The sequence below is a fragment of the Microtus oregoni genome, unplaced genomic scaffold, assembly GCF_018167655.1.
Source record: "Microtus oregoni isolate MIOR12 unplaced genomic scaffold, Mior012 000050F_ref0000143, whole genome shotgun sequence".
Lineage (NCBI taxonomy): Eukaryota > Metazoa > Chordata > Mammalia > Rodentia > Cricetidae > Microtus > Microtus oregoni.
This window is the reverse complement of record NW_024543256.1, coordinates 5109533-5124557: the sequence shown is the minus strand read 5'-3', so window position 1 is coordinate 5124557 and position 15025 is coordinate 5109533. Positions and strand designations below refer to the sequence as shown.

General features: G+C 35.4%; 1 protein-coding gene across 1 annotated transcript in view; it reads right to left on the bottom strand.

Annotated features, from left to right (window-relative positions):
• LOC121437087 (protein diaphanous homolog 2-like) overlaps positions 1–15025 on the bottom strand; it is a 441828-nt gene that overhangs the window by 285772 nt on the left and 141031 nt on the right. The window contains 1 exon segment of the mRNA XM_041636931.1: positions 12212–12336. Within this exon segment, the coding sequence (XP_041492865.1) occupies positions 12212–12336 (125 nt within the window).

The following is a 15025-nucleotide window of genomic DNA, read 5'->3' as shown; positions in this document are numbered from 1 at the left end:
TTCAGAAAACCAACAATTTTATGAGTCATAAAATACATACACACACAGACACACACACAATGAGTTTAACTGTAGTAACTCTACACAGAGGATTTTTTTCCCTTAGAAGCCAGAGACTTACAAAACCCCAATTACAGGTGTAGGATATCTACCTTCACGTTATTGGTTAGTGGTATCCCAAAGAAAACTCCCTCAAACAAAATAGGTTATGGGGCTGGAGAGATGGCTCAGTGGGTAAGAGCATTGCCTGCTCTTCCAAAGGTCCTGAGTTCAATTCCCAGCAACCACATGGTGGCTCACAATCATCTGTAATGAGGTCTGGTGCCCTCTTCAGGCATGCAAGCAGACAGAATACTATATACATAATAAATAAATAAATATTAAAAAAAAACTCACTTAAAAAAAAAACAAAATAGGTTATTACAGTTCTTCTTGCTTGTTCACCAGAATTTGTTGGTAAGACCCAATTGCTGAGGATAGCACACAATTGTTTCTGATTAGGAGGCTTCCTTCCTGCTGGCTAGCTTTCAAAGTCCTAGAAGGTGCATTCAGGTTTCTGGGGGTCATCAAAAGTCTAAGCCAGACATGAAATCTGTGAATTGCAATAGTTACCAGCACAGCCAGATATGACCACAGGTGCAATAATGGCAAAAATATTATAGAGACAACCAACTGCTTTCAGGTTAGATTTAATGCCATTTGTTTTCTAATCATCACCTAATAAAATGAATCTACTACCTATAACATAAAGTTTAAAATAAGTGAAAATAACAGGGGTTGTTCAACAAAAGCTTTTACTTGCTATATAGTCCCCAAGACATATCAGGAACTGATAAACCAATAACTGAACAGTTGTCTCTTACAAGGAAAAATACTGATTTGTCTTTCTAATTATGAAAATAGTATATGTTTGAGAGTTTTCTGTAAGAGTATATTTAAAGAAACATATAATATTACTATTATTACATATAAAAACTGTATTTTACCTAACATAATTATAAAAAATTGATAATATTTCAGTCACTTTTAAGTTAATGTAAAACTAAACAAATTCCTTATTCCATTAATATATCTAACTTATGATCCTGTAAATGTGAAAATGGTTTATCTTTATGTTTATGAATAGATATATGCATAGTCTAGTATATGTAAATTATACACACGAATACCCAAGTTAAACTATTTTTTCAAGCTTTTTGTATTGTTTCCATATTATATGAATGAATCCCATAGGCAGATTTTTAATTTCTTAAAATGTAGCTTCTGGTGGCAAAATGAGAAATTGTCAGGTTGAGGGAACATTAACTCTTTCAGACAAATTAAGTCCCGATTCATGTTCTGAAAAAGATGAGTTCCAAGACGAGTCTCCTGTGGCTTGAAAGGGTTTATGCACCCTTTAACCAGCAATACATTCTCTTCTCACCATTACCATCATGCACCAAATGTCTATCAAATTCCCTGGACAATGTTTGAAAAATGGAGTTCATGCTCAGTCTAATTTCAGAATGAATTTCAAATGAGCAAGGCTCATCAAACAGAGAAGTCTTGTGCACATGGAACTCTCCAAAGCATAGGCTCCATTCAAAGAGTTCCTAAGAATTCAATTTCTATAAAAGTGTTGGCTAAGACATAATTTTAACATAGGCACTTTAAAATCAGAACATAGTATAAAACTAGCATTAGATAGGTACTAGGGTCCTTTCTCTAATGTTCTCTATTTTCTTGCCAGAATATTACATTTCATATCATTATGCACTAAGCTTTATCTTATTTTTTTAAAAAAAATCATAACAAAAATCATTTACTAAACACTTAACTTTCTAGAAAACATCATGTCAGACTTGTTGCCAAATACTTAAAGATGAAAAGGAATGCATACCTCAAAGGTGTTCATGAGCCAGTGTGCAAAGCAGGCATGTGCATAAACAGAGTACAGGCAAATGAGTAAGTGAAATCATCAAAGTATTAAAATATTATAAGAACACAAGGGACAAGGGAATTAATTTTGATTGCTATGATTAGGAAAGGCTTTCTGGAAGAGATGGTGTAAGTGAGCAGCTAATTTTTAAATTAGTTTACAATCCTTTCAAAAAGAACAGTTTTTCCCACTTGAGAGAGATTGTAAGACGAAGGCAATATAACAGTTTCACGGGGAACACCTGGAATTCATTTCAGATTGATGAACCTCTCTGAACCCAATGGTGGTATAACTTAATGGTTAGGAACATGTGACTTGATGTCTGAAAGACCAAAATTTGGATCAAATCCTCACTATCATATTTTGCCACTTCCATGATATAACCACATGGCTGATCCATTCTTGTCTTCTCATATTTAAATGAGTTTAATTAAAATAAGTCTACTAATAGTACTTCACATAAAGGATTTGCCTTGGAGACTGCATACGGCTGACATAACTGTATAACACATGCACACACACACACACACAGAGGGGGGGGGAGGGTGGTGAGACTAGAAGAATGAACATTCCTAACCTAAAAATTTGAATGAAATAAGAAGTACTGCAGCATCAGAATCACTTTAAGCATTGATGTGATGCAACAGGCAGAAAATTCCATACCTGATTTCATGGGTTAGGTCACAGTTAAAATGCAGGAATATTAAAAATATTCTATGATTTTTCCTTAGACATATCATCAATCTGAAACCAAATTGAACTCACTTAGACTTGGGCCTCATGGCACAATATATCTTATGCATATACAAACATTTTCAAATCTTCAAACTACTGTGAAGCTTTAAACACTGTAGTCTCAACATTTCTTTTATGTCTATTTGTTATTTGCATTTATTCATAAACATAGTGTTAAGTCTCAAAGAAACCTGGGACAAAGGACTCAATTGCCTATTTAACATATCAAATGGGAAACTGACCAATCTCTCCCAGTCCCTGTTACAGAATTCAGCCTCCTCAGCACTATTCACCCCCACAGTTACCCTAAACCTCTTTAGCCCAACGTGTTACACTTCCTTTCCCCTTACTTATCTTCCCTATATAACTTCTTACTAATGTTCTCTCTTGGCCTTTAGGTTCCTCTCTCTTCCTTTCTTGCCCCCTTCCTCTTCTGCCCTCTGTCCTGATCTATTTTACGGTCCCAGTTTAATTTGGACTTCTTCCTCATATCTACAAAAAATGTTTTCCTCAACCATACCTAGAAGTAGTCATGTCCTCATTTTCATTCATACAGGATCTCATCCAGCACAGTTTGGCTTCGAACTTACTATGTATCTGAACCCTCAGATCTGAACCCTCAGATACATAGTACTTTCGGCTTCAGAGTCTCATGATTCCATCTCAGGAATGTTAGTTTCTTCTGTGCAATGGACTGTTCTACGGCCTCCTGCTTGGTAGGCAGTCACTCTATCAACTTGTCTGCATCTCCAGCTCTTAGTCTGAAGCACTTCATTAACTTCATTAGGATACTAATTTGTGAGATATATATATATATATATATATATATATATATATATATATATATATATCTCACAAATATATATATATATATATCTCATGGTATAATGATTGCATATCACAATCAGTAAAGAGTTAAAGGACTCTATCAAAGCAACTCTGAGTCTGCTTTTTTATCTTAGGCTCTCCTTTAGGCTCTGTGCCCTAGAATAGCGCAGTTTTATTAAGGATTATTTTATGTCACTGTACCAATTCCATTGTTGGTATGTGACCACACTCTTCATGTGGCCAAATACCTCATTCCCACCTTTTATTTCTTAGTACTTCAGCCTGGCTTCTGGTGTAGCCAGAATTTCTATTACCTTCACCTCAGTCTTTTACCAAGTTTGTTCTTAATTTCCACTGTGTTCCATCATTACAAATCTCCACTTGCCCTTGTGTACGTGAACTTCAGTTGTACACTCATGGGTTTTTTTCCACTAGTGTAATAGTTCATGAATAAATTTGCCTGTACATTATTTGGCTCTGTTTTCTTTTTTTGATAATTGCTGCTATCATTACTATTTAGTTGCCATTTCTAATTTTTATTGTGCACATATTACCTCCTATTAATGTTCTAATTTAATTTAAAATCCTCCAGATCACACTGAACAGCCTAGAGTCATGTCTCTGGTTGGACAAAGTAATCTACTATGGAACTACACCCTTGAATGAAAAAGAAATAAGAGAGGAAAGGAAATATGACTGCTTATAGGTATGGTAGAGGAGAGAATTTATAACGGTATGTGGGAAAGCATAGCCAGAGGTAGGGACGTCTGGGAGAGTTTAGAGAGGACTTGTCCCTGAGCCAGGCCATGTGGGGAGAGGAGGAGGGAAAGGGGAGAGAGAGGACCAGGTGCAGCAGCCAGAAGGCCAAAAGTTACAAAGAGAGCAAGCAACCAAAATGGTTTGATTATATAGCAGAGAGCAACACAGCTCCCTGGGCTGGAAAGTTAGGGGGCAGGGTATGCCAGCCATGCCCTGGAACAGGGAGGGACTGATGCAGGAAGAACCTTGAGGCCAGGTCTGCTTTGATATGCTAAACGGGCACCACAACCATTTGTCCCAGGTTTGAAACTTTATAAACCCCACCTCAAGCGTATTTATTTTTTTTTAACAAGCAATGATAAACTATTTGGATTTTGAAAACAATTTTCTTTTCATGCAAACATTATGTCCATGGGTTTGCCCCTCTACCCTTAAGAGAAAAAAAATTCTATACATTCTCTTATTCAAGCTGTTAAATGAAACAAAAAATTCTTAGTGTGAATTTCCTAATTTTTTTTTTCATTTTGGACAGAGTCAGCTGTGGTAACACTTTCTCTAAAAAAGCCTGAAATTCTGCAATGTCCAATCATTAAAAAAGAAAAAAAAAGAATCCTTGTTCTTTGTTTTTGTTTTGTCAATTTCATATGGCATTTGCTTTACAAAGAATGGATTGGCTTCCCACTTAAAACCTATTATTAGCTTGTGCTAAAAGTCTACTATGTACGATGTGATACGTCTGGCTGAATTATAACTGAATTTTCCATCGATTTTAAAATATTCTCCTAATAGAGAAGAGTGTAATAAAAATGAACATAATGAAGGCGCTGTGGTGACCCCAAATCTGTTCTGAATTGTCTGCAAAGGACAATGTGCTTCCTCAGGAACTTGATTTGTAACTACTTCAAATGACTCTCCCTCACACCATGAGGAAATCCCAGGTGTTGATAGTTAGTTGACAGGGTGTTAATGTCATTAACATTCTGTCAGCTCTTCTTGTCAGTGTGTTAATGGTGCTCCTGCTGCTCAGTCACTCTGGGTTCTCCAGTTGGGGAAATGATTTAGCTAGCAGTCAATCAAAAAGCTAAGTTGATTTTGGGCCAGAGACAGCCTTGCCATTGACAAAATCTCTGTGAGTACATGTGGTAAGAAATTTGTCAACAGAGTATAAACAGTAAGGTCAACACTGAGATTAATGTGCCTTGTTAGACGTGGATGTCTAACACAGCACATACAGAAAAGTAGAAGAAAGCAGGGCATGGTGGTACACAGGTTTAATCCCAGCACTCTAGAGGCAGAAGCAGGCACATCTCTGTGATTTGGAGGTCAGCCTGGTCTATGTAGAGTGGTTCAGGCAGGACAGGGCTATGAGACACTGTCTCAAAAACAAGCAGTTTGACTAAAAGTACAAACATCTCTTTTTTTAGGAATGAGTTTCTTTCCTGTCTGAAAAAGCCTGGCACAGTAACTAAAATAATTCTTTCTTGAGAGCCCGAGAAGGAAAAAAGGCAGAAAAGGAGGTGATGAGAGCAAATACCATGTATCAGGTCTCAGAGCACATTTCCACAGAGCAGTATGCTTTAGGAAACCATTGTGACCTGAAGGAAAATAGAAAGGCCACAGAAACGAGATCTTTTAGCCTTTCCACTGACTTAGCCCAAGGATGCAGATCAGTGAAAGTAAAATTTACCTCCCTCAACCTATAAAAATAAGGAAGGTTAATAGCGTTTGCCTTCATCACAGGTGAAAGTCGTCTATCTTGCTTCATAGTGTATCTTGAATAGGGGCTATCAATGGATACACACGAAAGAATCTTGTTAAACCTCCCCTCCCTATACATTATGAACAACATTTCATACCACTTTTATCTAATCACTTTTCTCTAGAACTAGGCACTGCTTTCAGCAGAGAGTATGTAAATGGACATCTCCTCTGGAGCCTTCTTGTATGGAAGGCTGCTTTGACACATAAGGCAGTTAAACACATTTCTCATGTTCTTCTCTTGTTAATCTATCTTTGGTTACAGTTGTCAACCATCAATCAAATCACAGGTATGCAAAAATTATTAGGTTTTCTTTTCTAAACACAGAAACAAACAAACAAACAAACAAACAAAAAAAAACAACCCAACTCTTCCACAATTACAGTGCTGGCCAAGGTTACAATGTTGCACATAGTATCAGCGACACCACAGGTCTTGGAAGAAAAGGCCTAGGATTGGCAAATTCATTCTCAGAGCACTATCTCATGTCTCTCAACCATGGATTAGTTTTCAAAGAATAGTTAGCAGGCTATGATTCTGAACCACAGGTCACCAATATCCTCAGTAGGATTCAAATGCAGACACAGACTTCCTGGTAACTTTAAAAGATGAAGAGAGAGGACCTTTGAAATGAATTAAGAATGTGGGATGACGGAAAGTAACTTTATGAGTTATTGAAGTTATCCTGACATAACTGTAGATACATACATAGCTTAGCTAATTTTATCAGCAGAGATAGAAGTTATTCCTCACTTAATAAACAAGAACTTTTAAAACACTAAATATATAAAATTAGGTCATCTGACAAATAGTAAACACTCAATCAATGAGAGTTAATTATCAACACTAATTATTTATGAGTTTCTATCCCTAATCAAGAAGCTATCTTCAGTTGGTACCTGCTTACAAAGGAAAATTTGTCTTCTCCAGTGTTGTCTTGTGGTGATGTTTTGTTTGTGCTATAACAAGTAAAGCTTATCTGTGGATCATAGTGTGGAGTAAGCCACTAGTTAGTCATAGAGGCAAGGCAGTGGTGGTACACACCTTTAATCCCTGCAAGTGGGGGGGGGGGCAGAGGCAGCTACAGAAGTTCAAGGCCATCCTCGGCAACACTAGGTCTATTCAGTCTCAAAGAAAACAGCCAGGCAGTGGTGACTCACACCTTTAATCCTGGTACTTGTGAGTCACATGCCTTTAATCCCAATACTAGGGAGGTAGAGACAGGAAAGGATATGGCTGGGCAGAGAGAGGAATATAATAAGTTGGGAGGAGACAGAAGCTCATCATATTCAGTCTGAGGATTTGCAGAGACAGGATACCCCATTTGGTCTGAGGAGTTGGTAGAGGTAAGAACTAGTGGCTGGCTGCTCTGCTTCTCTGATCTTTTGACATCTACCCCTATATCTGACATGGGGATTTTATTATTAAAATCAATTAGAATTTGTGCTACACTTCAAGATAGGTCACATGTCCAGAATTAGATGGCCAAAACAAAACAAACTCAAGGGTATTTTTGTAGACCTTTTGTTTCATGTTGCTTTGTTCCATCATTTTTTTTTGTCTTACTGGCCTTTTGCTTATATAATTTGGTTTTCAATTTTGTGTTTTTGTGGGGTGTTTTGTGTGTTTGCATGTTTGTGTTTATTGTTTGTTTTTTAAAGAGAGAGAAAGAAAGGTTATGGAATTGGGTGGGTAGGGAAGTAGGGAGGATCTGGGAAAAGCTGGTGGAAGAGAAAAGCCTAATCAGAACATTGGATGACAAAAAATTATTTTTGAATATAAAACAGCAAAAAAAAACAGAACAAAAAAAACCCACAAAACCAACTAACCAATCCAAAATCAAAACAAAACCACACTATTCAATGATTTTTTTAAAAAGAAAAATCTAAATAAAATCCTAGCAACCTATTTCTTTCAACTCCCAGTCATATAGAACTTGGTTAACATGCAAGTAGCTTAGAGCTAGATCCCCCAAACAAACAAACAAACAACTACAACAAAACTTCCAAGACTAGGGGTGTGATGAACGTGTTAGCATTGAAGAATAACTATTTTCATAAGAGATGACTGTTCAATTTTATGGTTATATATAAATGTGCACGCTGAATCTATTTATTTTCCTTTTTTGGAGACTCATGCAGCTTATTCTGGTCTTGACATCCTGATACTCTTTCTATCACCTTCCAACTGCTAGGATTACAGATCTGGACACTGTGATTGGCTCTTTGTTTATAACCCATAAAATTAATTTCATTTGTTTTGTTCTTCTCATTTTTGGGATGTAGAAAATTCTACCCCAAATATGGCAGCTTTACATTATTTAAGTCTTCCACAAGAAAATATCTGAGATTCAGCAATTCATAAGTGATAGAAATTTCTCATAGTTCTTGAGGCAAAGAATCCAGGACAAAGACACCAACAAATTAATTTCTGGTGGTAATGGTTTATGCCTTACTGCCGTGTCCTCCTATGGCAGAGTCCCAAAAGAACAAAATGGCCTGTGTGTGTATGTGTGTGTGGGGGGGATCTGCTGGGTTTTTTTCTCTAGTGTTTTTATGAGGAACAAATTTCACACACCAAAGAAGAGTTCTTATTCTTACAACTAATCAGTTTCAAAAGGCACCACTGCTCTATACTGTTACACTGCAGATCATGTGTCAACAGAAACTATGAAAGGGACACAAATATGCAGGCCATGGCAAGAGGAATAATGAGAGGTATAAACTGAAGGAGAATGAGGTAAACTCAGAGGACAGAACCTTCTGAAGTAGGTCACAAAACTCTAATTGCCTAACTCTTCATCTCAGCAGCTGGTCATAAAGAAGCTACAACAATCATTCTTCTTGTCTTCCCTAGTCATGTGACAGGTGTCCTGCCTTCTACTTAGAGATAAGCAATGCTATGAAAAGAAGGCAAGAAGTATCTAAATAAACATCTTGCTAGATCATTTCTCATCCCTCCAATTAATTACGGTTGGATCACATCCTTTCAACTTCAATTTGGACTTCTATGTAACTGTCCATAAAAAAGCCAGTTCTCCCCTGTTTTTTTTCCAGAGTGTTTCCTCCTGTAGCAGGTAATACATTTATTAACTTTATAGATCCTCTTTTAGTCTGTCTTTTTATAGGCATATTAAGTCATGCATTGTACAATGGGAGAGAAAAGAGATTTTTTTCTTCCTTACACTGTTTTATTCTGAGTCAGAAATAAACAATTTAGATAGGAAAGGAGAAACAAAAGTGACATTCTTGTTTAGAAAGCTGTTGGCTTCCAGAAGCTAGAAGTAGGGCAACTACATTTACAAGAGAACATTTCCTTTAAAATTTTTGAGACAATGTCTTATGATATAGCTCAGGTTGGACTGGAACTAATGGTAATACTCCCCCTACAGTTCTAAAACCACTGGGATTTCAAGCTTGGATCACCACACTGGTATCTTGAGGTCTATCTATTTTTCTAGCTTTAAACAAAACAATTACTTTAGAATATATGGATCATAACATCTAAAATTGACCATACGTTTTTTTTAAATGCGAGATCTAAAACAATAATTTAATGCTACTTAAATTCTTGATAATATTTATATGGAGAATTCTTTAGAAATAATAGTAAGGAAATCTTACTGTTTCATAACAATATTATTCTAGATGGGGAAAGTCAAAGAAGGGGTTTGGATTCCCTAATTTCCAATGACTTTACAAACAATTACTGAGTATGTCTAGAGTATGCTAGGTTGTAGATATTTGATAGGTACATATAATCTCTGGTAAAAGAACAGTATATAGAAAGATTATAAATGCCAGGCTGCCAGCATATTAAGGTTGAGCTACCAATTGTGTTCATTGCAGTAGTCAATGAACTGACAATGTCTAGATATAATAAGCATTTAATTAATGTTGTGAAAGAGTAACAGTGAGCACGAGGTGGTTGGACATAGCCTGACTTGGTGGTGATCTACTGAAGATTCAACTCACATGTTCAGCAGCCATCCTTATAGTGCTGTTACTATTTACAGAGGCCATAGACACGGGAGTGCTGTCCCTGTCCATTTTTTTAACTCCAAGTTCTTATAGAAAGATTATATTTAGTTAGGTAAAGTACTGCCATATTTGCGCTGTAGTTACTTAAAGGGTCAGTGATCTGAAACAAAAATTTGGCAGATGACAGAACCATGCAGAGTCCTATATCACTCATGGGAACATGGTATTCATTGTAAAACAGAATACAGAGGCCAGAGAGATGGCTCAGTGATTATGAGAATTGGATATTCTTCCAAAGGATCTGAGTTATGTTCTAATGTCCTGTGTCAGCCATGTTTTTCATCTCTTTGATCACTGGACAGAAAAGTACCAGAAATACTCAAAATACAGCATACATGTGACCTTTTTGCATTTTGCTTGTGTCTTTTTAGAAGAGTGAACTTCTCCCTAAGCACTGCTGCAGAGTTCTGAACAAGACTAATCTGAGCAATAATTTCACTAGTATAATTTATTAATTCAAAATTTTTATTACACTAATATCCTCCTTTTCTGTAATAAATTACCATATTTTTCTTGATATGAACTGCAAGGTGAGAGTCCTATACATCTTACTACATTTCCAATCTCCTTGTGGACGAAAAGTCACACTTGAGTAGCACTTAAAAGAGAATAGTTGTTCATCTGTAACATACAGATATAGAAAGTTGTGGATTTCAGAGAAATAAAATAGAGTCCAGGCAAAGCTCATGAGGTTTTGAAATTTGTTTCTTCCTCCCTCCCTCCCTCCCTCCCTCCCTCCCTCCTTCTTTCTTTTCCAAAATGAGCAACATGTTGCATGCTGTTTTAGGGACATAAGCCAATTTTAAAAGAAAATACTCCATAGAACAAGGAGATCTCAAACTGACTTTAAAAAATATGAGACAAGAGTCAAAATTAGAAAGTAAAAAAGGTATGCTTCTGGCCAATGGACAATGTGACATATTTGAAATAAAAATAACTCTAATCACCAATGAAGCAAAAGGTTCATATTAAGTATTCCAATGTGGCCATTTATATAACCCAAGGCTAGACAGGGACTTCCTGCTTGTAACGGTTCACTAATTTGCCCATCCAATATCCCTATTAACAAATATAGCATCACTAAAGGACCACACATCACTACTTTATGAGGCAAAAAATAAGAGTGGAAAATAAATTTTTATATAAATGCCAAGTACTAGTCTTAAGTAATTTTTAGGCTTAGCACCATAACGCCTAAGTTGGTTAGGAAAGAAACACAGGAGAGGAGAAAAAGGCGATAGATTTAACCTTGAAAGAAGGTGACTGCCATACAGTTGTTGAGGAATTTACTTATTATCTGATAAAGAAATTGCAGGATTTATTCCCTCTAGAGATATAAACTAGTGAATCAATCTGCAGTTCAAGATACTGATTTAAACCCAGAGGAGGAGGATATAGCTTTTACTTCTGAAAATCCAGAATAATAAAAAAAAAAACAGCTCTGAATGTAGTTTATCTTCAAACAACAGCTTGAACATTAAACAATTCAAACTAAATGTAGTTTCTCAATTCTCCTTTAAAATTCATATATACATACACATAATTTACCAGTATATTGTATGTAAAATATGAATTTCCTAAGTGTCTGTGTAGCAAGTATTATTTACTTTTTCTTTCTTTCTTTCTTTCTTTCTTCTTTCTTTTTTTCTTATAGTTACAGGTCAATTTGTTTCTCTTTCCATTCATACGTCTATTCATTTAGTTTGCAGTCTACTGATATTAGCCCTCCGCTCATCGCTTCTCAAAATGCATGTATATCCTCAGAAAATGCAAGTGAACACACCCCAAAAAGAGAAAAAATATAAACCCTCCCCCCAAAATTATTTTCCCATGATGATTCTGTCCTTAAGCATTTGACTACAAAAGAGGATTATTTGCTTTGTTCTTTCGGGTATAATCAGACATCCTACGACTTACCTTGCATATCTTGTGGGCTTTCAAATAAAATTTGTCTTTGAGAAATGGCATTTTTTTCTGATCTAATTGTTCCCTTGCTTACTCTACCAGGTTCAAAACATTGTGAAATAAAATTTATGTTGCTAATATAAAAATCAGTTCAGCTTACACACAAATTCATCTGCTGTTGTAGACTAGTACAACTAACCACACACAAAATCGATTAATAGACAGCTACCAGAAAAACATATAAACAAATGCTTAAATAAAGGATATCATCATCTTTTCCACAAACTTATCATGGTGACTTTCTGCTTTGGGGAAATTCTTGATGTCACGCTCCAGATGAAGAATGTTTTGTTCCATCGCTGCAAGGTTGCTCTTGAGAATTTGAGCTGAAACTAAAGAACAATGTGCAAAGTGTTTAGCATCTAATACTAGATATTCTATTAAACAACTAAAAACACTATCTGCTAAAGGCTTTTTTTAAATATGGAGAATTGTTCCATAAAGTCACTTCACATTTTTCTGAATTACGGCTCATAAAAATTCTACTCTCCATGAAGTAAATGAAAATGTGTAATATAATATACCAAATCACCATATTTAATATGGGAATGTCACAAATTTACTCAGCCATTAGTTCAGATGAACCCATTCCTATTTAAATTTATTGATGGAACACCTAATATCTCATTCTTTAAAATTTAAATTGAAGATTAAAGAGAAATTAAGGTTCAAAGAGAAGTTATCGTATTAATGCATGTCCTTGGTTATATAAATGATTTAAGGTTAAATTATATAAAAGAATGAAATCTTTGCTTATTTGGAAAACCCTTAGTTTTATAAACCAAAACCTGTGGTAAAAATTCCCATCTTTAAGATTTGATACTTAAGAGAGCTATGTAAAGGAACTGTTGATATGGAAGGGAAGTTTAGAGCAAACCATATGCACAAACATACACATCCACAAAGGTTCAGCATGCCCTCAAATAGTATCATTAGTCACTTTACCCCTAATATTCTTTGCTCTTTTCCTTTTCTCTCATTGACAACTAATAATTTTATGTATTGTATCCCAAACTGTTCCTAAATACAGGTACATTCTCTGGATCTGTCATGGTGCAGTCATTTCTGGAGTAAACTAAAAAAAGAAGAAAAAAATCTTATAACAATTTTCTACTATATTACCATATGACTTTGAGCTGATTGTGTACAGAGATACTTGCATCTCCCAGTACCTACAGAATCTGAGGAAATTCTAGTTGAGGAGACAAGGGAATAATAGTTACAACTTGATACATAGCCTATGACACTGGTTTTTAAATCTATACCTCTGAAACACTGTTTCCCCTAAAGAATATGAAATACACAAAAAGAAAAACAGTTTTTATTCTAGTAAATTTTGTTTGTTTTAGAGATACATTAGAATCATAATGAAAAATTTAAGAGACTGACTAAATCTACCCTCTGGCAAAATTCAGATTATTGTGATCCAAATTCATCACCCTGACAAGTTTACCTTTATAATTCAACAAGGAGAAATCAACTTAATATACATGGAAGTTCAAGAGACTGAAAATCAAATACTAACACTGAAGATTATTTTTTATATTAACTTGTCAGTATAAATAGTTCTGTCCAATATAGTTCTTTTTGTATAGCTCTGGGAAGTTGGAAAGTATTCCTTATTAGAGAAGTTGAAGAACTGTTCTGCCTTGCCAAAACAAAGGATGGGTTTATTGAAAAGCAAACCATTCTAATTTTAAAACTAAATTCTTATCATATGTTCTTACTCTCTAGTCTCCCCAACTATTCAAAGATTTCTCTTTTCCCATTCTAAGAGATTCCTGGAAAAAAGAAAATATGTGAAATTGACTGGGTATTGAGTCACTTGGGTTACAAGAACATGGTGTGTGTGTTAAGACACAGTAGTCTAATATATGGTAGTGACAGGTACCCTTTTTGGAAGCAGAGTTAAGGAGCATTATGATCTATGAAGAGGAACAGAGGGAGGAAAAATAGCCCTCCACTCCCAATGTATTATATTGTGCACAGACATTATCTTTGTTCTTCCACTCATATATCTTCACAATACTCCATTTTTCACCAAATCAGCTAAAAGCCAATGTTGAGGTTTAGGTTATTAATTCTCTTAGGAAAGCTTCCATGTAATACAAAATCTCAATAAATTTGCAATGTTTTGTTAACATATATTTTCTTATTGAACTTTGAATAAACCAATATTTTAAAAAGTGTCCTTACCAATTTACATGTCAGATCCTCAATTTTACATAAATTTGTCCAGTTCTGTTCTCTAAATTCTCTGCAATTCATTGTCATCTTCTACGTCGCTCCTTAATTTGTCTTATAATTTTCTTAAATCTGGAGCCATGACTGGGGTTTAGAACCAATATTATTGGCATGCTGAGTACTGGGACCTTAGGAGACTGAAAGGCCTCAGACACAACTTTTTGATCTCTTATCCTGACATCTCCAGAATGACAGTTACTGAATCTGTTTTTTCTCTTTCCAATGTAACTATCTCATAGAAAGTAGAAATCTTCTTTACCCAACCAAGTCATTATCTAGAAAGGTTTCTCTCTTTATCTTGAAGAGCTTTATTTGGGAGGAGTGATGCTTCATATGTGGGAGGAAGGATTGGTATACAAGAAGTTTATCAGATGCTTGGAAAGTCTTGATGTGTTGCCCCCTCCATTTTATTAGCATTAAATTTTACAAATGACACTTCTATATGGGCCTTTGTTCATAAAGGTTCCCATGTCTTACAAAGTGCTAATTACATTAGCTATGCTTTCCTTTTGTTAACCTATCTTGTATATATAGGTGTTGATCATTATTACTCTTATAATGAATGGTCTAAAGCCTTACCTCATTGTACCCCCATGTAAGATGGAAAGGTAAGACAAATTCTTAAGTCTTTGCTTTTCTTTTGTATTTACCCCTGTACTTTATACATAACACTCAATAAACAATTACTGAATATGCATATTTTAAGAAATACTGTTTTATATTTATATTTATCCCAATTTCTATAGCTAAGATTGTAGCAGAGGTTATACATGATAA